The sequence below is a fragment of the Hippopotamus amphibius genome, chromosome 2, assembly GCF_030028045.1.
Source record: "Hippopotamus amphibius kiboko isolate mHipAmp2 chromosome 2, mHipAmp2.hap2, whole genome shotgun sequence".
Lineage (NCBI taxonomy): Eukaryota > Metazoa > Chordata > Mammalia > Artiodactyla > Hippopotamidae > Hippopotamus > Hippopotamus amphibius.
The window spans coordinates 22,004,838-22,032,476 of NC_080187.1; the positions used below are offsets into that span (position 1 = coordinate 22,004,838).

The window sequence follows — 27,639 nt, forward strand, 5'->3', positions numbered from 1 at the left end:
GGGTACAAAGCGAAAGAACAATTAAATCAGCTCTGACATGAGACAGGGCACAAAGCCCTCAATTTAATAGCTGCTGCTATTACTGAAATTATGCGGAGGGGGAACAAAGAGAGAAACTGGTAAAAGAGGCCGTTACCTCCCTGCCAGTGAAAAATAAATCCACTAGGTCCACAGTGGGGATGGGCTGAGCCCTGGGCTTGACTCTCATGTTCCTCCCAATTCCACAGAAATGACAAAAGAAATACAAAATTAAGAACAAATCTATTTTTAAAATCCGTAAAATGGGGATGGATGCCATCAGTCAAAAAAAAAAATTTTTTTTTTTTGGCAGAATTTCTGGAAGAAATGTGACAGATAGGATCAAATTTACAGAAAAAATTATCCAGAGTTGAGAAATCAAAATCTAATTGGGCCACGTGGGAAATGCTGGATATGGGGAGGGTCTGAGAAAACCCCCAGTTCAGAACTGAGTGACTGAGAACAGGAGCAGGGCACTGAGGTGGCAGGTGCGGTGAGGAAAGGGCCGTGGAGTGCTGAGTTTCTAGTGCAACTTGAAGAAAGAAAAGAGGAAGTGTATTTTTGGGTCAGCTGTGAAGTTCTCCATCTTCAGGGCAACTCTTTCCCCACTTCCTCAATTAAGAAGGGTCCAGGCTCCAGGCCTCTCTCCCGCCCGCGCTCCCTCCCTCCGCCCGCCTCCCTCCTCCGGCCCCCTCCGCGCGGCACCGGGCGGGGGGTGCCGCCAAACTCCGACCCGAGCCACTTGGACTCGCACAGTGTCCTCGGGGCGCAGGGGCCGAGCGCACGCACTCGCGCAGCTCTGCCTCCGCCTGCCAGTCTCGCCCGCGATCCCGGCCCGGGGCTGTGGCGTCTGCTCGACCCAGGCAGCCGGCAGCCCGCGCGAGAGCCGGAGCACCGCCGGAGGAGCTCGGCCGGCATGCTGAGCCCCCTCCTCGGCTGAAGCCCGAGCGCGGAGAAGCCCGGGCGAGCGCCGGCTCCGGAGGCGAAAGCGGCGGAGGCGCGAGACCCAGCGGGCAAGCGGCGGCGGAGCAGGAGGAGGAGGCGAACGCGGAGAGGGGCCGCGAAAGAAGTGGTGGTGGTGGGCGTCGTGGCCATGGCGGCGGCTATCGCCAGCTCGCTCATCCGGCAGAAGCGACAAGCCCGGGAGCGCGAGAAATCGAACGCCTGCAAGTGTGTTAGCAGCCCCAGTAAAGGCAAGACCAGCTGCGACAAAAACAAGTTAAACGTCTTTTCCCGGGTCAAACTCTTCGGCTCCAAGAAGAGGCGCAGAAGGAGACCAGAGCCTCAGCTTAAGGGTATAGTTACCAAACTATACAGCCGACAAGGTTACCACTTGCAGCTGCAGGCAGATGGAACCATTGATGGCACGAAAGATGAGGACAGCACTTACACTCTGTTTAACCTCATCCCTGTGGGTCTTCGAGTGGTGGCTATTCAAGGAGTTCAAACCAAGCTGTATTTGGCAATGAACAGCGAGGGATACCTGTACACCTCGGAAGCTGCCGTAAACAGAGCTGCTTTTCCAGAAACCATGAGGAGTCAAAAGTTCATGGGGGACCCTTGGTATAAATGTGCTCTTTCTGAAAAGGAGGATCCCATTTGAGAGAATTTGGTTTGTGTCATGGAAAAGAAATTTTGTTATAAAAGGAATTTTCTTTCTGTTTTTCCTGTCCCTAGGACTCCAAGGGTAGCATTATAGAGACAACCCAGTGTAATAATAAAATCAAAATAAATAATATCAAATATGGTGATTTCTTCTTTCCTAGCCCTGTTGCTTGCATCACAGTATGTGTATGTAACAAACAATCAAGAAAAACTGCTGTACTTGGATTACGATGTTGTACCGCTGAATTAAATGCAAAGTCAAAATAGGTATATTTTGTGACAATAAATAAACCAAAAAATAAAAAAAAAAAAAAAAAAAAAAGAAGGGTCCATTCAGCCTATTGTCCTGTTATCAGTCACACACCCCAACAGGAAGCCTACCCAAGAGCAATTCCAAGGATCTATTCTCCTTTCTCTTCTTACCACATCCCATCCCAATCCCAACCACTGAAGTCAGACAAAGGCCGACTCCAGGGTCCTTGTGCACTGCTTATGTGCACATATGTTCATGTTTATACACAAACATACGTATATGTGGTCACACAAATACACGCCCCAGAGGAGGCCCAAGGGCAAACCTCACTTCTTAGGACAACAGCATGTGCCTCCCCAAGAAGGGAGAAGCAGTAGAGCCCACGAGTGCAGACCAGAAGGTCAGTGCACTGCCATCTAAAGGTGGTCAGCTCCTGCCTTAAGCCAGGATCATCATCTTGGACATCACGTTCTGAGAGCAAGAAAACATGATTGCTAAAATAAACATAAGTGAGACTAAATTTAAATTAAATAGAGAAGTAGAAATAATGGAATGGAATGAAATAAAAAATAAATTCATCATGCAGAAGATCAAATCAAGGAAATCTCGCAACATAAAGAATGAAAATATAACCTGACAAAATAAGCCCAGAAAAAGTGAAGCCCCAAAAAGGACAGACTAAAATCCAAATATCCACAAGTCCTTTCTCCTAAAAAAAGAGAAATGAAGAATAAGAAGGATGTAGACGAAGCAGTAAAACTTCAGGTGTTTAAAGTAGAAAGACCTAAGAAAAAATACACACCTAAATACAAGCTGGCTGGTAAATTTCTCAATTTAAGAAGAAAACTCTAGGCATATGTGGAAGACTGGGTAAAGAAGAAAAAGAATCACTGGCATAAACTTCTCATCTGGGACTGTAAGTGCTGAACTAACTGAAACAAAGGAATACTATGGGGTCATTAAAAGAAAAGGAAGGGAGTGGAGGGAAAGGAAGGAAGAGCTTTACGTACCATACGGAATGATCTCCAAGATCTATGACTAAGCGTACAGCAAGGTACAAGACTCTGCGTACAGGATGCTGTCATGGGACTTTTAAAAGGATTACATGCAGGCGCTTTCATATTTATGCATAACATCTATCTCCAGAAAGTTTCTCCAGAAACTGATAACACTGGTTGCTTCTGGGGAGGGAAACCTCCTGCCAGAGGAAGGGAAATGATGGGGCCTGGGCAAAGGGGAGACTTTTCACCAGATAAAATTTTGTATCTTCTGAATTTTGTGCCATGGGAATGCATTGGCTACACCACACACCAAAAATTTTCTCTCTCTCTCTCTCTCTCGCTGTCTCTCTCTCTCTCTCACTGTCTCTCTCTCGCTGTCTCTCTCTCTCTCACTGTCTCTCTCTCGCTGTCTCTCTCTCTCTCACTGTCTCTCGCTGTCTCTCTCTCTCGCTGTCCCTCTCTCTCCCTCTCTCCCTTAAAAAGATAAGCCACAGAATGGGAGAAAACACAATACATATCTCTGATGAGCACTTGTATCCAGAATATATCAAAAACTCTTCATATGAATATATGTGGTATATACATACAATGGAATGTTATTCAGCCTTAAAACAGAAAATTCTGCCATTTGCAACAACACGGATGAACATGGAGAACATTATGCGAAGCGAAATAAGCCAGTCACAAAAGGACAAATACTGCATGATTCCACTTATCTGTGGAATCTAAAATAGTCCATTTCATAGAAGCAAAGAGCAGAATGGTGATTGCCAGGGGCTGGGGAAGGGGAAGATGGGGCCGTATTCATCAAAGGGTACAAAGTTTCCACTATGCCAGTTGGGAAGTCCTAGAGATCTAATGTACAGCATAGTATCCACAGTTAACAGTATTGTATTGTATACTTTAAAATTTGCTAAGAGAGTAGGTCTTATTACAAATAATAATATTAGTAATAATAATATAAAGAGGGTAGGAGGAAACTTTTGGACGTGATGGACATGTTTACAGCGTAGATTGTGGTGACAGTTTCAACAGACACATCTCCAAGCTCATCAAGTTGTATACATTAAACATACACAGCTTTTTGTATGTCAATTATACCTCAACAAAGTGATTGTTTTAAAAGAAGAATATGTAAATAATTCAGTATATATGTTATATTCAATATATAGATAGATATGTATATATCTCAATAAGAAAAACAACCCAATAAAAGTAGGCAAAAGATTTGAAGATACTTCACAAAACATATAGAAATGGCCAACTAGCATGCGAAAATAAGTTCAACATCATTAGTAACCACGTAAAAGCAAATTAAAACCACAATGAGATACTACTATGCATCCACTAGAACTGATCAAACAATACCAAGTCTTGGCAAAGATGGAGCTACTGGAACTCTTGTACACTGCTATTAGGTATTTACCCAAGAGAAATGAAAACATGTCAAGTGAAGACATGCACATGAATGTTCACAGCAGCTTCATTTGTGTCTAAGAATTTGCCCATTCCATTTAAGTCATACAATTTATTGACAAAGAATTGTTCACAGTATTCTTTTATAATCCTTTATTATTTCTGTAAGGTCAGAATATCTACTCTTTCATTTCTGATTTTAGTAATTCAAATCTTCTCTTCAGTAATTCAATTCAGCTAAAGGTCTGTCAATTTTGTTGATTTTTTCAAGGAATAAAATTTTCGCCACATTAATTTACTCTATCGTTCTTGTATCCTCTATTCTATTAATTTCCACTCTAATTTTTATTTCCTTCCTTCTGCTTGCTTTAAGCTTAGTTTGCTCTTCCTTTTTTCAGCGTAGTCGCTTAATTTGTAATAGCCCAAAGGTGGAAACAACCTACATGTTCATTTTAATAAGTGAACAGACAAGCAAATGGTGATATATTCATTCAATGAATGAATGAATATATTCAGTAATTTTTTTTTAAATAACTATGGATATAGCAACAATATAAAGTCATCATGTTGAGTGATAGAAACTAGACACTAAAGAGTATATATTTTATGATTTCAACTGTACAAAATTCTAGAAAATGCAAACGAACAGTGACAAAGCAGATTAGTGGTTTGGTTGCCTAGGCCAACGGTGGAGGAAAGTATAGACTACAAAAATGTATGAAAACTTTTATAGGTGATGTCCCACAGCTGCATTGTGACAGTTTCACAGGTGTATGCGACTGCCAAAATTCACTGAATTCCACACTTAAATGACACAGTTATAAACTATACCCCAAGAAGTTAATTCTCAACAACTCTTTAACCTTCTTAAATGTTTTTAAAGTGTAAAAGAAGGCAACGGGGAAGTCTCTATCTATGTCTCAAGGGGAAATACTCAGCCAGATTACCATTCAGACAAGAAAAGAATAACATAATATCACTCAGGTGTTGTTATACAAGGTATACTATCCAGGGTGGTTGTGTGTTTTTCCTTAAGTTACTTTCAGACAGGATACAGCACACTGAAAAATAAATCAGAATAAAGATTTGTTCCAGAAAGAAAACATTAGTTTAAGGGAGAGTTGATGTTACTGTGAAATCTGACTCAACTGTTAAAAAAAAATTTTCATAAAATAGAAGGGGTGTTAATTAAAAAAAAAAAAAACAAACAACAAAGGGTCACCATCAGGAGCTCAAACTCAGTAATTTCACTGAAGCCTGAAAGGGGAAGGAGATGCTAACCTAAGGTCTCTCTTTGTTCTGGAGAAAGTTACAGATACTAATTAAATCTTGATTGTGGTAGAAAAATACAAACATTAGTCAAACAGAAACAGGAAATAGAACCTGGGGTAAAATAAAATTGAACAAAGCACACTTGATCAATGTATCCAGAGTCAGGAAATGGAGAAAAGGAGAAAAAAACAGCATAATAAACAGAAAATAAAGAATAAAACTAAAATTCCACATAAAACATCAGCAAACTGAACCCAAGACTAAGTAGGACTTATCCTAAGTATAAATGTAAGTATGGTTCAGTATTAAGAAATTAATTACATTAAAATACTAATGCAGAAAAATTAAATAATTTCCATAGCTGCTAAGGAATTTTATTAAACCCAAATTCCATTCCTAATATTTTTAATTAGTAAGCTATGAATAAAAAAAAACTTTCTTAACTTGATAAGAAAACGACAGCAAACATATCTAATGAAAAAATACTCAATATAGTCCCTTCAACAAGGAACAAGATAAAAATGCCCTCATTATTTTAAGAATTTCCATAGGTCTTGGCCAATGCAATAAAATGAAAAAAATATGTATTTTTGAAAAGAAGCAAAATATGATTCTCTTGGATTTCTAAGTAGAAGATAACTGAAAAATGATTCAAGACCTGTTAGTTATTCAGTAAGGTGGCTAAATGCATGATGAAATTACAAAAAAAAACCCAGCCTCCCTATATACTGGCAATAAGAAACTGCAAAGAACAATAATTTTTATTTTAAAAATTTATCTTTTAATCTTGGGGCAGAGGAATAGAAACAGGAACCTGAAAAGCCCTGAAATGCAATGGTCTGTCTAAAGGGGATTTGGCTAGAAACACCTAGAACAGTGTTGGGCACTTGATAAATATTTGATGAATAAATGAATGGAATATGAACTTTCTGATTAGGTCTGGTTCCTCTTATCGATTTCCTTTGGGAGGGAATTCTGTTTTCTTGCCAGTTGAAACAGACATTTCTTTTCAAGGTATATAACTCATATATCAGAAAGATTCCTCTTTTCCTTTTTAGCTGAATGAGCCAAGAGTAATTTACTCTTATTCAAATAAAATGAAAATCAAATAAAGGAGAGGAAGTGAAAATATCTACCATAATCAAATCATGGTAATAATCAGATCAATGGTAACATAAATATGATTGTGAATGTTTACTGTGGGCTGTTTATTTATTAAAGCTATCCATAACCTGGCCTTGAACTGTAGAAAGCAAGCCTAGAGGCTGACTCAAGATTCTCTTTCCCACAATGTATGTATTCTTTCTGCAGAACTGGGTCTGCTTCCTCTTCCTTTTTCTGTTCAGTCTTATAATAATCTTATCTATACAACCTTGCTATATTCTAGGAAGCATTTTTCCTTTGTTTCATCTGCAATGTTCTGAATGTTAACATATCACACGATGCACAGATGCACGCGTGCCTAACATCGGTACCTATCAAAAACAGGCAAGGAATCTTTGTGGCCATCCAAAAAATGTTCATACCAGTTATGAGAACAGCTTTTGGGGCCTACTAGGCACATCTCATTAAGTTATCAGAACAACCTTATTAGGCAGGTACTACTCTAATTCCCATTTTATTGACAGGATAATAGAGTTCAGGGCAGGTAAGTGACTTCCCAGCCAGTAAGTGATTGTATTAGGACTACCTTGGCTGACTCTAAAGGCTGCATTTTTTTTCTAATCAGCTGTGCCTGCTTCAAACCTACACCATATTACTCTAACCCCTCTAATGTAACAGTTCTAAATTACTTTATATAGTGTACTTCCTTGATTTGGAACCAAAGGGAGCGAATAAACTTTATTCCTTCTTCTGCTAGCAACATTGTTTCTCTCGATGGACCAGATCCTCTTTACTGTTTCCTGCAACAGCATAAACCTATAGATCAATGAAGTTTCCTTGATTCATGAATAAGTCAACAGCAAGACTTTTCTGTCAGTTTCATCATGATTTAACCACTAAGAGAGTTTAAAATAGACAGTGCCCTGCTTTTGTTTTAAATAAATAGCCAGCCTGCCAAGGTCAACACCTAAAAACACATTCACCTGTGGTTTATGTAAAACTGGTTTATGTAAAATGCAAACACTGGTTCTACAATTTATAATCTTGGAGCACTGCAATGTGTCTTTAATAAACGTTACCCTTTTCCACTCACATGTCCAAGAGAAGACTGATTTGAGAAAAACAAAATAAAAGCGGTTACCTTCTTCTTCAGTCAGGTTGAAAGTGGAGAGGTGACCATTTTGCTCAAACCACAGCACTTGAGACATGCTTAGAAATCTGTAGATGCACGTTAGCCCCCAATCTGGATCTCATTCAATCTAAAAGTCTAAACAGTCTGGTCTAAAATACTATATAAAGTACTTCCAGAACTTCCCTGGTGGCACAGTGGATAAGACTTCATGCTCTCAATGCAGGGGGCCCGGGTTTGATCCCTGGTCAGGGAACTAGATCCCACACGTATGCTGCAACTAAGGAGCCCACGTGCAACAACTAAGACCTGGCGGAAACAAACAAATATTAAAAAAAAAAAAAAAAGAAGTACTTCCTAGGTTACTTAAAAAGCTCCACAGACACCTACAGTAATGTGCCAAGCCTCCCAGTAGACCTGGGGAGGAGAATTTGGTTACAACAAAAGAGTCAAATGCACTTAGAAAAAGGTCAGTCTATCCCTAACATAACCACCTCCGAGTACCACTTCTTCCATTTCCACTTGTTTGAAAGCTGGCTACACCTCTCTCTAAGAAGCTGCAGTGAAGCCCAGAACCCCTCACCACGATCAGGACTGCTATGAGGAAAACTGGAAGGGAGAAGAGCTGATGTCTGTCACTGGCTGAAAACGCCCGTTCTCTTTTCATGGAGACAGGCAAGGCCCATGGCAGCCCTTTGGTCAGGAAGGGCAGAGGCAAAAGTGTGAAACGAAGGTCCAGACAACTGGTGAAACAAGGGAAGGTCTTGCCACTCCTCAGTGACTTGAATCAGGGGAGAAAAAATTTCTTAACCCAGGGGAAGAAAAGATAGTTCAAAATATTCCCTGACCTTCAGGAGAAAAGCGTAAAGGCTCACTCTGAGCCAGTATTCACCCACATTTGATCAGAATGGATCAAAACCTACCAGAAGGGCTTCCCTGGTGGCACCATGGTTAAGGATCTGCCTGCCAATGCAGGGGACACGGGTTCAAGCCCTGGTCCGGGAAGATCCCACATGCCACAGAGCAACTAAGCCCGTGCTCCACAACTACTGAACCTGCGCTCCAGAGCCAAGCCACAACTACTGAGCCCATGTGCCACAACTACTGAAGCCCACACGCATAGAGACCATGCTCCACAAGAGAAGCCACCGCAATGAGAAGCCCATGCACTGCAAGGAAGAGTAGCCAGGAAGAGGAGCCCCTGCTCATCGCAACTAGAGAGAGCCCACGTGCAGCAACATAGACCCAGCACAACCAATAAATTAATTTTTTAAAATTTAAAAAAAAATTAAGGAAACTTAACATTGATACAATACTATTACCTAATCTACAAGCCTTTCCATGGATTTACAATTGTCCAATAAAGTCCTTTATCACAATTCAAAAAAAAAAAAAAAAACCTACCAGAAGAGCATTGTCTCTTCTGTCCCCTCAGTTAATAGCTTAGCTATATCCTCTTTAGGTCTGAGCAGTTCCAACTCAGTTTTCCGGAAGAACAACATACACATCCCACCCCACAGGACTACAAGCGAGAGACCCAATTTTCTTGTTTGTCTATTTGAAATATGATTAGAGTTACTCGGGGGTTGGTTAATCATGTTTTTCCTTTTTAATCAATACTATTACTAACCAAATTAGGAAGAGAGGAGGAGGTCTCTAATTTGGTCAAAGAGCCTCCAAGGAAGGAAGACTACACTTTCAAAGGATCAGAAAATTACCCTTCTGATAAAGATGCAGATGTAGAGAATGGACTTGAGGACACGGGGTTGGCGGGGGGCGGGGGGGGGGGGGGCGGGGAAGCCAGGACCATTGACATATATACACTACCAAATGTAAAATAGCTACTGGGAAGTTGCTGAATAACACAGGGAGATCAACTGGTGTTGGTGATGACTTAGAGGGCTGGGATAGGGAAAGTGGGAGGGAGTCGCAGGAGGGAGGGGATATATGTATAAATACAGCTGATTCACTTTGGTGTACAGCAAAAACTGGCACAACAGTGTAAAGCAATTATACTGCAATAAAGAGCTACAAAAATAAAGGAAGGGAAGAAGGGAGGGAGGGAGGAAGGAAGAAAATTACCCTTTTGAGAGGCAACGGTGCATCCTTCCAAGGCTAGTGTACACATTCACACCTGTACTACTCTTATACGTGCACACGAATGATAGCAGACCACACATGGTTTGTAATTTTTCTTTTTTTACTTACTATATCTTGCTATTATTGCATATCAGTATGTGTGTGTATGTATATATATTCTTTCTAACACTACATTTTAAAAATGACCATAGTTTACAAAACTAGCTCCCTATTGGTGATGTGTAGGCTCCCTCTTATCTTTTGCCATTAAAAATTACCTTGCAACAAATACCTTTGTGCACATGTCCATTGATTGAGGCAACAAATATTTGGGTACTCACCCCACCCTAGGCTTTGCTCGTGAACTAACATTACAGCAATAAGCAATCAGATAGAGCCCCTGCCCTCAAGGCGTTTACAGCAGTGCAGGAGATACACGTGTCTGATGGCACATCCCCTCTGAGCGAATCAGAATTCTCTTAAGGCAATTGATCTCAACCTTGGCTGCATGTTAGAATTACCTGGAAAAACCTTTTTAGGAAATACTGGTCCCTGGGCCATCCTAGGCTTCATCAGACCCAAATTTCTTGATGTGAGGCCCAGGCAACAGCGTCCTCGAATGATATGAGTATTTACCTAAATCTGGTAACCTTGTTCTAAAACAGTACTTCTCTATTTTTAATGCGCATACAAATGACTTAGGGATCATGTCACAATGCAGGTTCTGATTGAGGAGGTCTGGAATCAGGCCTGAGACTCTGTCTTTCCAACAAGCTGGAAATGCCACTGGTCCACGGACCACGCTTTGAACAGCAAAGGTCTACAGCAATAGCAAGAGGCAGCTGGAAACGCACACGGAGGACGCAAGTGGAGCAAAGGCGGGCAGGCAAGAATTCACGTGACACGCCAGGCAGCTCACAAGCATAATCCTTTGGCAGGGACGTAACTTCCTAGGAGAGGATCAGAGAGGTAAACAGGTACCTGATCACAGAAGGCGAGGTTAAGGGCTCAGCCCATCACTGTGTAAGCAATGGGAAGTTGCTGCAGGTCTCCAAAGAGGGGACTGAAACATACAAGGTAGTATTTTAGGAAGCGGGTTCTGGCTACAGTGTTCAGAATAAATTAGATTGGGGAGGAGGGACCTGACAGGCTGAAAGCAGGAAAGCCAGTTAGACAATCATACATCTTGATGAGAATATTCACAACAACAATGAAAACAAAAAGAGACATTAAAGAACAGTGACGTTATATACAAAAATGGGGTATTTAAAAGGAAAGGCAGTGGAAGATATGGTTTTAAATAACAACCATAGAGTGACTATACAGTGCTAAAAACAAGAATCACAGAAATACTTGGAAAGATGGGTTTAAAGCTAGAAATGAGGATCTGGGAATCACAAGCCCTGATGCAGTAGTAAAGTCCATCCAGAGATGGTACATAAGGAATTAGCAAGTGCCTGGGTGGGCTCATAGTTAGAGCTTAGGAGGAAAAAAAGGAGGGTCCAGAGGAGCTGGGGCAGACGAAGGGGGAGAAGCAAGTCAGTTCATTCCGTGAATGAAGCATCTGCTATGTGCCAGGCGCTGGGCTGGGGAATACAGCAGTGAACAGAGTAGGACCCTCAGAAAAAAGACAGAGGAAAAAAAAAAAAAGCATTGAGGAGAAGTCGGTTAATGATGTCAGTCAAGGGAAACGAGTACTGAACCAGAGATCTGGAAACCTGGGTCCTAACCTCAGCTCTGCCACAAACCAGCTGGGTGACCCTGACCTGATAAATCACTTCTTTCTATGGACCACAAGTTTCCTCCCTTGAAAAAAGAGGGTCTTAGAGGGAGCGACCACTGAGCCCTCTGCAGAAGTCTGGGATGCTACAGCGGAAAAACTGTCACTGCAGTTCTCCATGAGCCATGAGTGGTAGAGGCAGGGCCTGGCCCCTTGGGGCTCAATGCTGAGGCAAGAGGAGGCAGATGGCGAGGCAGATGGAAGCGGTGCACAAAGACCGCTCATCCAAGGAGCCTGGCGGTGATGGGAGAGTGAGCGCGCAGAAGGCAGCGAGCCTTGGGAAACGTCTCTCACAAGGGAAACTGGTACAGTGAGGAGGAAGAGGCTGAAAAAACCAGAAACTGAGATGAGGGAAGAGACACACGTTAAGATACAGAAGGGGTTGGTTTCATTTCCCTTGGCCTGAAACTGTGCTTTGCGCAAGAAACACAACCTACAGTGCCTAACGCATGTATGTGCTGGAAAAAGTGGGGAGCGGGTTTGGAAAAGGATGCCAATTTGTAGCAGTGGTGAAGACAGTGGGCTCTAAAGTCGGACAGACCCAAGTTCAAATCCCAGCCCCACTCTCTTCTAGTTCTATGACCTTGACCAAGTTACTCTCACCTGCATTTCCCCAGCGGGCGAAGGGGAAGGAGACAGTAACTTTAAGGAGTGCTCCAAGATGACGTAGTACAGCTCGCAACCAAAGGATGTGGTCCCTAAAAGGGTCACAAGGATCGCAAACACACATTACTGTTATCTCTGGGTAAAGGTAAGGAAAACTGAGGGGGCATATGCTGGACACTCTCGATGGGGAAGAACAAAAGGAAAAGAGAACCAGCAGTTAGGGAAATGACAACAGTCCCAAGCATATGTTAAACATGAAAAGCCGGGCGTACAGGAGACCATGTTAAGTCTGTCTAGATGCTGACGGGGGACAGAATGTTCCAGGCAAGCCCCACAGTCAACCCATACGAGAAGCAAGCCCTGAGGACCCTGACCCACTGCAAGCACTGCCACAGGATGGCAGCAGTCCTGACCCAGAACACGGAGATGGGTAAGAGGTGATTTTAACAGCACCTGGAAACCAGTACCTCCAAAGGACACGCTCAGGGCCAGCTTCATGAGGATCCTACGCTCGGAGGGGTTCCACACTAGGTTTATTGCTCTGCTGTGGCTATCGTAAAATTCTTAATAATTTTCTTAACAAGGGGATAAGAATTTTAATTTTGCACTGGGTCCCACAAATTGTGTGGCCAATCCTAGCTATACACTGGTAAAGACCAGTCATTGCATTAACATACATGTAATAAAAGCTAAAGGGCTGAAAACAATTATTATTTCAGACCAGAAAACAATTATTCAAATTCTCATTGAAATCTCAACATTAACCATTAACTTAAAAGACAAAATGTAGTTGTCACCTATAATAGGTAACCCAAGACCTCCTTCCAATGTGCTTCACTCAAAAATGTCTTTACCGCTAATAAATCACTCTGATTACCGCAGGGCATTCTGCACACACCCCTGTCATCACGTTAAACAGCAACGACTCACTTGCACTTCTCTGCCTCCCTCCCTGGACCTTGGATGGCTAGAAGGTAAGGCCATCTGTTCATCTGTATAACCCCCGAACATGGCACATGAGAGGCCCACATACATCTTTGAGGAATGAACAAAAAGTCCAAGTGTCCTTCACAATTGCTGATGCAAGTCATGAAATAAACAAGATTTACTGGACCGGACAGTGCAGAAAAAGGCTGCTACGCTGCATTTTTGCAGCACAGATGCTGATGCAGCAAGATAATAACAAGCCCAATTCCTTAGAACATACCTCTGCCCTAATTAAAGAGCCCAAAAGGAGGTCTAGGTTTCCATTTTTGCGATAAAACAACTATTCCACAACCATTTTTATCCTCATCACAGTAAAATATCTTTCACCTGGAACGTCTGAGACCTGACCTGTCCCAGGCTAACGCTACTTCCAAAATGTAGATATCTGAACTCCCAAGGAACATAATGCCTCACACAGTACACAGTATAGAGAAGTCACTCAAATGCGTGTACAATATTCATGTTAGCACTTCAAGTACTAATATGGTTTACCAATACTAGTAAGAAATTAGATTTAAAAGTATATACACCCTCAAAGGGGGAAAAAACAGTCTTTTCAGCAAGTGATACTGGGAAAATTGGATATCCACATGCAGAAGAATGAAATTGCACCCTCATCTTATACTATATACAAGAATTAATTCAAAATGAATTAAAGACCTAAACCTAAGACCCCAAACTATAAAACTTCTAGAAGAAAACATAGGGGGGAAAGCTTCATGACATTGGACTTGGCAGTGATTTCTTGGATATGACACTAGAAACACAGGCAACACAAGCAAAAATAGACAAATAGGACTACATCAAACTTAAAAACTTCTGTGCAAAGGATATAAGAGAGTTAAAAGGCAAACTATGTAATGAGACAAAACATTTGCAAATCATGTATCTGATAAGGGGTTATAAATATAAAAGAATATAAAAGAACTCGTACAATTCAACAATAAAAAGAAATCAAATAATCTGATTTTAAAATGAGCAAAGGACTTGAACAGACATTTCTCCGAAGATGATATACAAGTAGCCCACAAACATATGAAAAGATGCTCAGCAACCTTAGTCATCAGAGAAACACAAATCAAAACCACAATGAGATATAACCTCATACCCATTACGATGGCCACTATCAAAAGAATAGAAAATAAGTGTTGGTGAGGATGCAGAGAAATTGGAATCCTTGTGCACTGTTGGTGCGATTGTAAAATGGTGCAGTCACTATATAAAACAGTACGGAAGCTCCTCAAAAATTTAAAAAGAGAATTACCATATGACCCAGTTCTTATATGTAAACTTTTGGGTTTATGTGTCCAAAAAAAACTGAAAACAGGATCTCGGAGAGAGATTTGCACATCCATGTCCACTGCAGCATTAGTCACAATAGCCAAGAAGTAGATGCAACCTAAATGTCCATCAGTAAATAACCGATTAAAAAAAAGGTGGTATATACACACAATGGAATATTTTTCAGTTTTAAAAAAGAATATCCCATTATATGCTACAACATGGATGAACCTTGAGGACAATATTCTAAGTGAAATAAGCCAGTCACAAAAAGACAGATACTGTATGATTCTACTTATATGAGGAATCTAAAGTAGAGGTATCAAATTCATAAAGACAGAAAGCAGAATAGTGGTTACCAGGGACGGTGGGCAGGGGGGAAGGAGGAAGAAAATGGGAGTTGTTATTTAATGGGTACAGAGCTTCAGGTTTGCAAGATGAAAAACTTTGGAGATCTGTTTCACAACAATATGAATACTATATACTTAACACTACCAAACTATATATCTAAAAATGACTGAGATGGTTAAAAAAAAAAATCAGGCTATTTACAACCATCTTATACATTCATGTCTAAAATAGCTATTAACCTCAAATGTCAAAATTATTGTAGAAAATTAAATAAATTGTATTCCATGTCTTTTCTTTTAAGTATACAGTAGGCCCTTGAACAACATGGGTTTGCGTGGGTCCACTTATTCTCTGATTTTTTTTCACTAAATACATACTACAGCAGTACACGATGAGGTGGACTGAAACTGTGGATGTAGAACTGTGCTGACTCTAAAGTTATCCGTGGGTTTTCAACTGTGTTGAGAGTCAGCACCCCTAACCCCCAAACTGTTCAAGGGTCAACTGTATATACCTAAGAAACAACCCCAATGCCCATCGATCGATGAATGGATAAACAATGCAGTCTATCCATACAATGGAATATTATTCACCCATAAAAAGGGACAGAGTGCTGACACACACAACATGGATAAACCTTGAAAACATCAGGCTGAGTGCAAGGAGCCAGACACAAAAGGCCATATATTCTATGATTCCATTTTTACGAAATACCCAGAATAGGCAAATTCATAGAGAACGAAAACAGATTAGTGACTGCCAGCGGTCGGGAGTGGGGAAAATGGAGCATCTAGTAATAGGTATGAAGCGTCTGTCTGCGGTGACAGAACGCTCTGGAATTAGATAAGCCACACACTAAAGATCACGGCATTGTACGCTTTAAAGGTGGAGTTTACGGTGTGTGCGTAGGGTATTGCTTAAAGTAGCATGAGTTGGATTTCTGTTGTTTGCAAGTGAAACTCCTGACCAGTACACCCCCTGAATCGGGCGAGTCAAAGCCCCACTGAAACTGCCTCCCCCTCGCCCGCCGCACCTGCAAATTGACACTGCCAAGCTTTGACACAGGCTGGTTCTTCTGCTCCAGTTGCTCCTCCTTCCTCTGTCCATTTGGGAAACATCTACTTCCTCACTCTCCAGCTCAAACATCACCTCCTTCGGAAAAGTCACCACCCTCCTGAGCACGGTCACTCGCTACCCCACCCCCATATGTTATTTCCATAATAACCGTGTAGATGTCATCAGTGCCCACCTATCCCCTCTCGCTGGCCAGTTCAGCGCCCACTGGCCTGACTTCCAACTGCCAGTGCCCACACTTCTTGGCCCGACTGCTTCCCCTGCTGCTCAACCTGCTTCGCCCATCCATGGGGTAGGCTGGAAAGTGCCCAGGGATTAGTGCCCAAACACCCCATCCAAGCAGCGCTCAACCAATGACTGACAAGGGCTGCTGTTTGAAGACCCCAGCTCCCTCACTGGGGTGGGGATAATCGAGACGCGTGTTCTGTACAGGCTTCCGGAGGTCCCAGTTATTACTTCTAAGGTAATAATAACACCGAGCATTTTCACGGTACTTACTGTGTGCCAGACACCATTCTAAACACTCATGGGACTTCCCTGGTGGTGCAGTCGTTAAGAGTCCGCCTTCCAGTGGAGGGAACGTGGGTTCATTCCCTGGTCAGGCAACTAGATCCCACATGTATGCTGCAACTAAGAGTTCACATGCCACAACGAAGGAGCCAGTGAGCCGCAACTAAGGAGCCCGTCGACCATACGCAACTAAGGAGCACATGTGCTGCAGCTGGGAAGCCAGCAAGCTGCAACTAAGGAGCCCGCAAGACACGACTAAAGGAGCCTGCCTGCCATAACTAACACCCAGTGCAACCAAAATAAATAAAATAATAAATAAATAAATGATTAAAAACTTAAAAAAAAATAAACACTCATTTAAGGGATTTCCCTGGTGGTCAAGTGGCTAAGATTCCGTGCTCCCAATGCAGGGGCCCTGGGTTCAATCTCTGGTCAGGGAACTAGATCCCACATGCTGCAACTAAGAGTTCACATGCCGCAACTAAAAGATCTCACATGCAGCAACAAAGATCCCCCGTGCTGCAACTAAGACCTGGCGCAGCCAAATAAATAAACAAACATTAAAAAAGAAAACAAAACACTCGTTTAATCTTCAGAACACCACTGAAAAATAATCCAAAATTTAACTAGGGAGACACTGAGGCATTACAAGGTTAAGAAACTTGCCCAAGGCCTCAGAGCTAGTAAATACCTGTAGCATTTTTCACATTCTATTGCAACCATCTGGGTATATGTCTCTCTTCTGTGCTGGACCATGACCCTCTCAAGAGGAAAACTTTTTTTTTATCTTTCTCAGCGTCCCCAGCATCCAGCACAGAGCCAGGCATGTGGCAGATGCTCAACAGACTCAGGTTCTGAAAAGTGCCTGCGCTCTGCCATCCAAACATGTCATGTGCTTTTCCTGCCTCGGTGCCTTTTCTCAAATAGGAGCCCTGAAACACCTTTTCTGCATGTCGCTCTTGCCCTTGTCCCCTCCTGCCCCCAACACAAACACACACGCTCCTGATCCCTGCTCTGTGGCAGCCAAAATGAAGAATTCTGTGAGGCAAGGCAAACAGCAGACGGCATACGACCCCTCTACTAACTAGCAAACAAACCTAATTGCTCATGTGTGAATTACTGCACCTTCGCCAAGCTGTTATTTATGTACTTATTTTGAGAGACTTGCATCAGTCTTCTTCCCTGTAACCTCCACCAACCTCTGACTCTCCCCTTCCTAAAGACCTTCCCTCAACCCTGTTTTACCCCCAAGCTACCACCCTTCTTACTACAAACTGCTAGAACCTCCTGCCTTCCATTTGATTGTTACTATTCACTTTGTTTAAATTCTGACCTCAACCTCTGCAACTTCCACTCCCATCTCTCTCTGGATCTATCAGGGCTACACATTTATATAACACAGAAGGGCTGCCCATAGGCAGCACGTGTGCTAAGCCTTGAAGTCTGAGTGGGCTTTCAACAGCAGAGTTCAGACAAACTCTGTCCCGACTCCTCACACTGCTGTCTAGTCATCTTTACACCTGCTCACACTTGCTTCCCAACCTGTGTTCCTCCTCTCCATGAGGACACCAGTAGCCACCAGTCTCCTAGACTAGAAAACCATCCCCACCACTCCAAAACTAGTCATCTTTACATTTTCTGTTCTTTCTTCTTTCAGGCAGCAACTCCAACCTAAACCAAACTGACACCTTTCTAACCTACCTCTTTCACTGCCAGTCTCTCCCCATCCCAAGCACTGATCGCACATTCCCTGCTCAAAAACCCTCTAGGGCTGGCGACTGCCTAAAGAATAAAAGCTAACCTCCACATCGGAGGACCCAAAGCAGTCTCAGCCTCCTCCTGCCGTGTCTTCCCACCTCCTCTCACTAATCCCCACCTCCAGACTCTCCAAAGCCTCTCCCCATACATGACCAGACCCAACGCAACCCCAGGGGACACAAGTCTTTTCCATCTCAGGTGCTTTGCTCAAGCTGCTCCCTCAGCCCATGATGCCTTCTTCACTCTGCACCTGAAAGCCTCCTCAAACTTCAAGGACCTGGTGAAAACACACCTTGGCCATCAAAGCTGATCTGCAGATAATACACTCTGGTAGTGGGCTGACCAACAGGAACTAAGCACCCTCCTCTTGATGCTCCCAAAGTAAAACTTAATTTCCACTTTGCATTTTAAGGTCGACATATTGATCTTTTTTTTTTTAAGTTTCAAGTGAAAAATCAAATTGAGAACAGTATAAACAGAAGGGCATTCATGACCTCCTGTACCCAGGATGCCCAAGAGCAGTGCTAGCTTCTAACACAGGTGGATCCGGGATTCAAGAGACTTCCAGGGCCTGTGCCCCCCATTCCTCTCCAGCTCCACATTCCTCTCCGGCTTCATTCTTCAGCAGGCACTCTCCACATCACAGGAAACAAAAGCTCACAATATAGCAAAAAGAGGGATCCTTTCCCCCAGCAGCCACCTGAGCAAATCTGTCTGGCTATTTGGCTCTGCTGGGGTCATGTGTCCACCGAGGAAGCTATTTGGGCCAATGGACAATACAGATGAAAGAGCAGAGAAGGAGAGAAGCCAGGGTGTTTCTCCCCTACCCAACCCCCTCCTCTCTGGTTCAGACTGCATCCCTGGCCACAGCTGCTTCCTCTCCAGGGCTCCCTCCCCCTGTGGTCCCTGCTCTTGTTGAGCAGCCCTGCCATGGTTCTAGTTCCCACAGAAGCTTCAGGATTCTGCTAACCTCCCCTCCTGCCACTGACCCTCCAGCCCAAAGGGTGACTGCGGTTTCCCGCTACTGCTACTCTCTGGGTTACCTCCTGTCCTCCGCTTGACTTTGCACGTCTTCCAGCATCTATGTAACTAATTCCCTGTATTACAGTCTCTCAGTTTGAAAAACCTACAGTGGTTTTTATTCCCTGACCAGACCACAACCAATACTGCAATTGTCAAAGAATGGGCAAAAATGTACCAAAGGGCTTCCCCGGTGGTGCAGTGGTTAAGAATCTGCCTGGCAATGCAGGGGACACAGGTTTGAGCCCTGCTCCAGGAAGATCCCACATGCCATGGAGCAACTAAGCCCATGCACCACAACTACTGAGCCTGCACTCTAGAGCCCATGAGCCACAACTATTGAGCCTATGAGCCACAACTATTGAGCCCACATGCCACAACTACTGAAGCCCACATGCCTAGAGCCCATGCTCCGCAACAAGAGAAGCCATCCACCACAGTGAGAAGCCCGCACACCACAACAAAGAGTAGACCCCACTTGCTGCAACTAGAGAAAGCCCGCATGCAGCAAGACCCAATGCAGCCAATAAATAAACTTATTTATTTATTTTAAAAAAAGAAAAGAAATGCCATCTTTAAAAAAAAAAGTACCAAAAAAACGTGGGGAGGTCAATATCAGGGAAGAACAACCACCACCACCACCACCTCCCAGTTATTAAAGGCACACCATGCATCAGGCACTACTTTAAGTATGAACTCACTGGATCTTCATGTCAACCCTGTGATGTAGGTACTTCTGTTGTCCCCTTTCCACAGAGGAGGAAACTGAGGCTCAGAGAGGCTAAATAATTTACTGTCACAAAGACTGTAAGTAGTGGAGCTGGGATTCAAATCCAGACAACCTGGCTCCAGAGTGCACACTCTAAAACATAAATCCCAGGGAGGAGAGTTTCAAGCAGGGGGTTACTCAACAGGATCAAGTGTTACCTACCAAGAGGTCAGGGAAGACAAGGATGTGAAGCGTCTACTGGATTTAGCAATAAGGAAGTCACGAGGAACCTTGAGTAGTAAAGCCAGAAACCAGACAACAGTATGCTGAGAAGTAAGCCAGAGGTTAGGAAGTAGAGACAAGAGGAGCAAACCTTTCTTTCAAAAGGTTTGGCTGTGAAGAGGAGTCACAAAATAGGGCATGAGGGACTTCCCTGGTGGCACAGTTGAGAATCCACCTGCCAATGCAGGGGACACGGGTTCAATCCCTGGGCCGGGAAAATCCCACATGCCATGGAGCAACTAAGCCCGTGCACCACAACTACTGAGCCTGTGCTCTAGAGCCTGCGAGCCACAATTACTGAGCTCACATACTGCAACTATTGAAGCCTGCTCGCCTAGAGTCGGTGCTCCACAGCAAGAGAAGCCACCGCAATGAGAAGCCTGCGCACCGCAACAAAGAGTAGCCCCTGCTCGCCACAACTAGAGAAAATCCGTGCGCAGCAATGAACACCCAACACAGTCTAAAGCAGCCAATAAATAAATAAATAAAAACAGGGCATGATACGGAGGAGAAGGGAGCATCCCAAGAGTTTTTACTCTTGGTTTGTTTTAGAAATGAGAGCAACTTGAGCATGTTTAAACATTAATGGGAATACAGAAATAGACCCACAGACATAGAAAACAAACTTATGGTTACCAAAGGGGAAAGCAGCAGGGGGAGAGATAAATTAGGATGTTGGGATTAACATATACCCTAGTATATATAAAGGAGATAACCAACAAGGACATACTGTATAGCACAGGGGACTATACTCAATGCTTTGTAATAACTTGTAAAAAATCTGAAAGATTTATATATATCTTATATATATCTCATATATATACACACACACACCAGGTGTACAGCAAAGTGACTCCATTTTTTATCTATATATATCTATGTAAAACTGAATCACTATGTTGTATACCTGAAACTAACACAACATTGTCACTCAACCACACTTCAATTTAAAAATTTTTTTAAAATTTGATGGGAACGAGCCAGTTGACAGAGTCTGAAGACACACGCGTGAGCTAGGCTGACAAAGGGAGCAGGGTCTCTGAGAGGCCAGAGGCGGCGGGCCATATACTCCAGGACCTGCCTTAGCGACCGCTGGCAAGGAAAGGGTGGCCACAGATTCAGATTTTGAGTTTGGTGAAAGGAAGTTTCTTCACGGCGGCTTCCATCTTCTCTAAGGTAGAAAGTGAGGCCGTCAGCAGAACAGGAGGGTGAAGCAGGGGGTGTGGAAGGTGTGAGGAGCAGGGAAAAGCTTGCTCAGATCAGCCACAGGACAGAATGCGAGCCTCTGTGGAAAGAAACGATGGCCCATGGGACTTCCCTGGCAGTCCAGTGGTTAAGACTCTGCGCTTCCAATGCAGCGGATGAGGGGAATAGGATCCCACATGCCCCATGGCGGAAGGAAGGGAGGGAGGGAGGGAGGAAGAAAGGATGGTCTAGCACCACCGAGGCCCCGACTGTGCTTGCAAGCTGTGAGTGTACAGTGGCAGCAACCCTCAAGGTACCTCCGGACCCGAGGTGCAGGCAAAAGACAGGAACCAATGGAATGACTCAAGCTGAATGTAAAAGAAGGAGGGCAAGGGAACTGCATAGAGGACAGTGGCAGTGGCAACTGACAAGTTGAGCCGTGGAATCTAAAGGAGGCAGGTGAAGACAAGCGGTCCGGGAACAGGTGTAGGCAGTTCTTACTGACTCGGAGGAGGGCAAGGCAAGACAGCTATCTGATTTATTTCAGAGTGGGAACAGCTGTGGGTATTATAATACAAGGGTGTGGCCATGGAAGAGGGCAACGGAATTGAGAAAAGAAGGTGAAGGTGACTAGATATAAGGTCAAGACACTAACAGTTTTAGAGATCTGGACAGAGTCCCCTGAGGTAAAGGCACGATTTGAGAAGATAGTTCGTTGGGGGTTTAAAGATTGTAATGAATAAGAGAAGCAGGGAAGTTACGAAGTGATCGGGAAGAAGGTGGTAGTGGAAGGTCTGTAATGGACATTTGTGAAACAACAGATGCTGTCCAACAATGATTCATTCCTCCTCCTTCTAGTAGTAGCACACTGACTTTGCTTTGGAAAACACCTCCTTCCTCTCTAGGCATAGGGGGGCTTCCAAAACACAGGTAAGGGTCTATGCCTTAACTCCATGTCTGTGTTCATTCTGTTGTTCTTTAAACTGTATAGATACATTTTATCAATACAGATACATGTCAATACTTCACATATTTATATTTCACAGTTAAAACAAACACACAAAAAATTCCCTTCTCCACCCTCCAGAGATAAGGATCCAGTCCAGGTCTTGGGCAATCAGAGTTACAAAGATTGGCTGCAGCACCTGACCCAATTTAGGCCCAGGAGACAGCGGCCCAGAGCTTTTGCTGGAATTATCAGGAAAGAAGTACTCTCTTTCTGCTGGAGTTGCAAAGCTTGTTTGTAGAGTATATCCCTTCACCAGCTTGAGAATAGAGCTAACACAGAAAGAAGAAAGCAAAGCCAAGAGACGGAAAATGACAAACTCCCAACATCATTCGAATATCTAGTTCTAGCCATTCCGGAAACCAAAATACCTGGGGCTTTTCAGCACGAGCCAATAGATTTTTTCTCTTCTTCAACCACTCTGCATTCGGTTTATGTCCTTTTGACTAAAAAGAAACCTAATTCAGTGGAACAGTCAAATACAGGATTCTCAATTCAATAGCCCGTGTGATCCTTTCAGTATGTAAGTCAAATCACACCCTCCTACTCAAGTCCCTGCAATGCCACTCAAAGTAAAGGCCAAAGTTCTGAGTGGCCTCCAGGCCCCAGACCATCTGGCCCCCTCCCTCTCTGCCCTTGGCCAAGGTTTCCCACTGCTCACTCTGCCCCAACCACACTGGCTTCTAGGGTAGTCCCTGACACACTGGGCAGGCGCCTTCTTCAGGCCTCTGCTTTGGCAGTTCCTTCCACCTGGACACTCCTCTAGACACCCGCTCACTACCTCCCTCACCTCCTTCAAGTCTCTGTTCAAATCTCAAGTTCTCAGCAAGGTCTAACCGAAGCCCCCTCCCTACAGCCAGTGATCCTGAACACTACCCCCCCGCCACTTTCCCTTCCTTTCACAGCATTACATAAAATACTATGTACTCATTAAAATATGCCCAACGAGGGCAGGGGTTTTCACCTGGTCGATTCCAGTTCCTAGAACAGTGCCTGGCTTGTAGGAGGCCCTCAAATATTTGCTGAGTGAGCAAATACAATGACATGAGCCTCAAAGGGGCAGCACTCGGTTTTTAAAAGGCAGTGGAGGGCTTCCTTGGTGGCACAGACATTAAGAATCCGCCTGCCAATGCAGGAGATACGGGTTCGAGCCCTGGTCTGGGAAGATTCCACACGCCCAGGAGCAACTAAGCCCGTGCGCCACAACTACTGAGCCTGTGCTCTAGAGCCCTCGAGCCACAACTACTGAGCCCCCATGCTACAACTACTGAAGCCCACGAGCCTAGAGCCCCTGCTCCACAACAAGAGAAGCAACCAAAATGAGAAGCCCTCGCACCACAAAGAAAGAGTAGCCCCCGCTCACCGCAACTAGAGAAAGCGCACTTGCAGCAACGAAGACCCAATGCAGCCAATAAATAAATTTTTTTTAATTAAAAAAAAAAAGGGCAGTGGAGAGAAAGACATTGAACCCCATCTCCTGAACTTGAAATAAATGGAGTATAGGAGGAAAAGACACCTCCATTTTGAAGACTTCGGGGAAAGCAGTGACCTAAGGGGGCAGGAAGTAGGTGGATGAGTTCAGTGAAGAGGTTGAGGATGTGGGTAGAGGTGTTAACCATAGGTGGGGCTTGAGAGGGCTTGGTGTTAAGTTTTGGGAGGTACACAGGAGTCAGAGGCTGAGTCAGGGGAGAAGCAAGCCCAAAGTGGTTTGCAGATGAAAGTAAAAAAGAGGGATGGGCCAAGTGGTGTATTTACATTTCAGGTGGAGATGAAAGATACAGCGCTAGAAGGCCTGGGGGAGTTTAGCCAGCATCAAAAGAATTCCTAGCAACCCTTGGTAGATGGAAAGGATTCTTCCCTTCGTGCCATGGTTTGAATGATTTTTGATTTTGTGGATGAAGAGGCCATCATATTTGGTCTTTCGCTCCTTCCCAGGACCCCAGAGGCCACTGAGAAATGCCTGCTGGACTGAGACACAAGGGTTGCCTGTTCATGGCACCTCAGAAAGCAATTCCCCTCTGCACAATAACCCTGCACTATGAGCAGCCTGTCAAACCCTCGTTCTCCAGACCTAGAACTGACTCTGAATCAGGCATCCAGGATCACAACCCCAATGTCCATTATAAAAGGCAAGAAGACACAGGCTTCTTTTTAAAGACAGACCATAGCACTCAACGCTCCGACCTCCCCTCCAGTGACCCCCATACTTCCTGGGCAAGAGAAAGCATAGCAAAGAGAAGGCTTTCTTCTACTGGTCCTGACTCACTTCTGTTGCTTGGTAGCTTCTCTCTGCAGAAATTTCCCCAGTTACGAGAAAATGGGTATGCCAAGATTTAAGGAAAATGTTACGCCCAGTCAGAGAAAGAAATTATATTGCTCTATAAGCCTCTAAGGAAAAGTGGCTTACTTAAATCAGGCCCTTGGGGGTGATGTCATTTTGATGCTCCTCACAGCTCTGACTCATTAAATATTCAATAATTAATAATAATGCCTTCAAGACCATCTCATGGAACTGTCCCTATAAAGGAAGCCAGAAGTAATTAGACTTAGGCTTGACTTCCTGTCCACCAACTAGATCTTGGGGGTATAGGGCATTTATCCTCCCAGTACTTAGTAGCAAAATGCCCACACTTTTGAGTCAGGTGTCCTCCAAGAGTGGATAATTAAGCAGATATTTAAAAGAGCCACCTGTAGCATCCAGCTTCCAAGACGGCCCCAATGATTCCCGCTTCCTGGTATTCATACCCTCTTCCCAGGTTGCACCAGTGATGGCCAGTGTGACCAACTGAATATGGCAGAGGTATGTTGCTTCCGAGATTAGATTATACAGGGCTGTGGCTTGAATCTTGGGATCTCTCCATCTCCTGGATCACTTGCTCTGGGGGAAACCAGGTGCCACATCAAGCAGCCCTATGGAGAGGAACTAACGCCTGCCAATAGCCAAGTAAGTGAGCTTGGAAGCCTATCTACCCCCAATCCAGTCTTCAGTGACTGCAGCCCTACTCAAAACTTGCATGCAAGCTTATGAAAGACCTGAGTCAGAACCACCCAGATTTAAGCTGCTCCCAGATTTCTGGCCCACAGACACTATTTTCAGATGCTAAATGTTGGAGTAATTGGTTCCACAGCAATAGATAATTAATTCACTATCCTACACAGATCTGAGAAAGAAATCAGAAATGTAACCTCAATTCCTCTCCTACATGCACACAGAACCAAATTCTCTGTCCATAAGAAAGCAACAAATTATTCAGTCACTCAACAATTACTTATTGAATATCAAATATGGTTAAGGTATTTCCAAGAGACTTAAGCCTTCATATAGTTTACAATCTTCTATAAAGAGAAACACTTACAAACACAAACACACACACACACACACACACCCCTCTCCAGCCGCTCAGTCCACTGATTTCATTAGCTTTTCAAGTTTCCTCGCGCCTAATGCTTTGCCCCTCGCCCACACTTGCCCCACTCTTTGCTTTCACAAACCCTCTTGGGAAGGTACATCAAGTCCCACTCCCTGGCTATTTTGACTGTTCAGTGCACTCACGCTCATCTTTACTGTACCACATGCCCTCCTATCTAAGGGGGAAAGAAATCTGGGTCCCCTGATTCCATTCAGTATTGGGACAAGGAGTCATTCACTTAGTATTTTTACCAGGAGAAAATCCTGATCACAGGTGTTGAGAACAAGTCTAATTTCTGCAATTAGCGACTAAACGGCAACAGCAGCGCTGATACAATCACAGCTCAAGTCCTGATCACAGCTGAAATGGCAGTGGGGAGAGGGGAGAAGCCGCCCCTAACCCCTCACTGGCCTCTGCTGTCTCTCCATGCAGCAGGAGGGTCACGCTGCTCTAAGAAAATCAGGAGCCTCCCTCGACACAAAGAAGGTCAAAGGGCGACCTTTCTTTCCAATAGCCACAAAATCAGCCTCTGCCAAACCTAAACAGCGGGGAGACCGTCAGAGGTAAACGGAGCCCCAGACAGAAAACCACAAGGGCACTCTCTTCCCGCAGCCGACGGCGTCTGAGTCAGGTGACTCCCCAGGGCACCCAGCAAACTTAAAGATCACTCCCCACAAGACAGACGGGGGTGAGAAACCTCTTTGGCAGAAAGACCACGGAAAACCATTAACTCTTGCTTCTCTGCAGTCCCAGCAAACTGAAGGAGCTACAAGTGACTCGGCAGCTCAGCCTTCAGAGATGCATCTCAAGGAACCGGGACCCCATCCCAGGACACAGGCGCCGAGCACTGCACACACGTCTCCAGCCAAAACCGGCAGGCGGGACCCCTCCCCACCAGCTGTCACTGGCGCTCGCGGCCAGCCACGGCCGGGCAAGCCCGTCCCTTGTGGCCGCTCCCCTGGCGGCTGCGACCCCGCGGGGGCGGCAGAGAGGAGAGGCTCTTGCCCAAGGCTCTGGGGCGAGGGCACGCCTGCCCCCCGGAAAGGGGCGCCAGGGTGGGCGCGGCCCGGTGCCCAGCGGGGCTCCAGATCCCCCACCCCCCTGGGGAGCGAGACGAGCCTCCCGATCCCCAGCGCCGCGCGCCCCACCTTGTCGCCGAAGCTGCGGGCCATCAGCAGGTCCGGGCTGGGCGTGCTGTCGCCGCCCACGGCCTCCTCGCTGCTGGAGCCGGCCAGCGGGTGCGGCATGTCGCGCAGGGAGTGGGGCCCCGTGGACGGCAGGGCCTTGGGGGGCCCACCCGACATGGCGCGCACGCCTCGGGACGCGCCGCCGCCGCTTCCTCCTGCAGCCCGCCGCCGCGGGCTCCCCCAGCGCCCGGGCCGAGGCCCCGCTCGGCCGCGGCTCGGTCGGAGGCCCAGCACCAGCGGGGCTGGAAGCCGCCGCCGCCTCTACCGCCACCCGCCGGCTCGCGGCTGCCCGCGCCGGGCTGGGCTGGGCCGAGCCGGGCCGGGCCGCTCCGCTCTGCACCGCGCCGCGCGCCCCTGCTCCGCACCCGAGCCCGCGGCGGGTCCGCTCGCACCGCAGCCCGGGCGCCCAGCCCGCACCGCCACGCCGCCCAGCCCGCTCGCGGCCCCGCCCCCGCGGCGCCCGGCCGCCCCGGGAGGGGGAGGGGAGGGGGCGGGGAGAGCGGGCGCGGGGGGAGGGGGGGCGGGCAGCTCCGCCCCCGCCCGCGGTCCCGCAGGAAGTGCGCCCGGGGCCCGGGGCCCGCCGCCGCGCTCCGCCGGGCGCCCAAGCTCGCCTGCG

The 27,639-nt window shown here is 45.3% G+C and overlaps 2 protein-coding genes across 3 annotated transcripts in view; one reads left to right on the forward strand and one right to left on the reverse strand.

Annotated features, from left to right (window-relative positions):
* Positions 1 to 27,429, reverse strand: part of SNX30 (sorting nexin family member 30) — a 101,778-nt gene extending 74,349 nt beyond the window's left edge. For both annotated transcript variants that reach the window (XM_057720285.1, XM_057720284.1), the window contains exon 1: positions 26,985 to 27,429. In XM_057720285.1, the coding sequence (XP_057576268.1) occupies positions 26,985 to 27,140 (156 nt within the window). In that variant the 5' untranslated portion in view covers positions 27,141 to 27,429. The remainder of the gene's footprint in view (positions 1 to 26,984) is intronic.
* On the forward strand, positions 887 to 1,621 carry LOC130846588 (fibroblast growth factor 13-like). Its single transcript, XM_057724919.1, has one exon. It carries the CDS (start codon positions 1,112 to 1,114, stop codon positions 1,619 to 1,621), a length of 510 nt encoding a protein of 169 aa, XP_057580902.1. The 5' UTR covers positions 887 to 1,111.
* Positions 27,430 to 27,639: the final 210 nt, after the last annotated feature.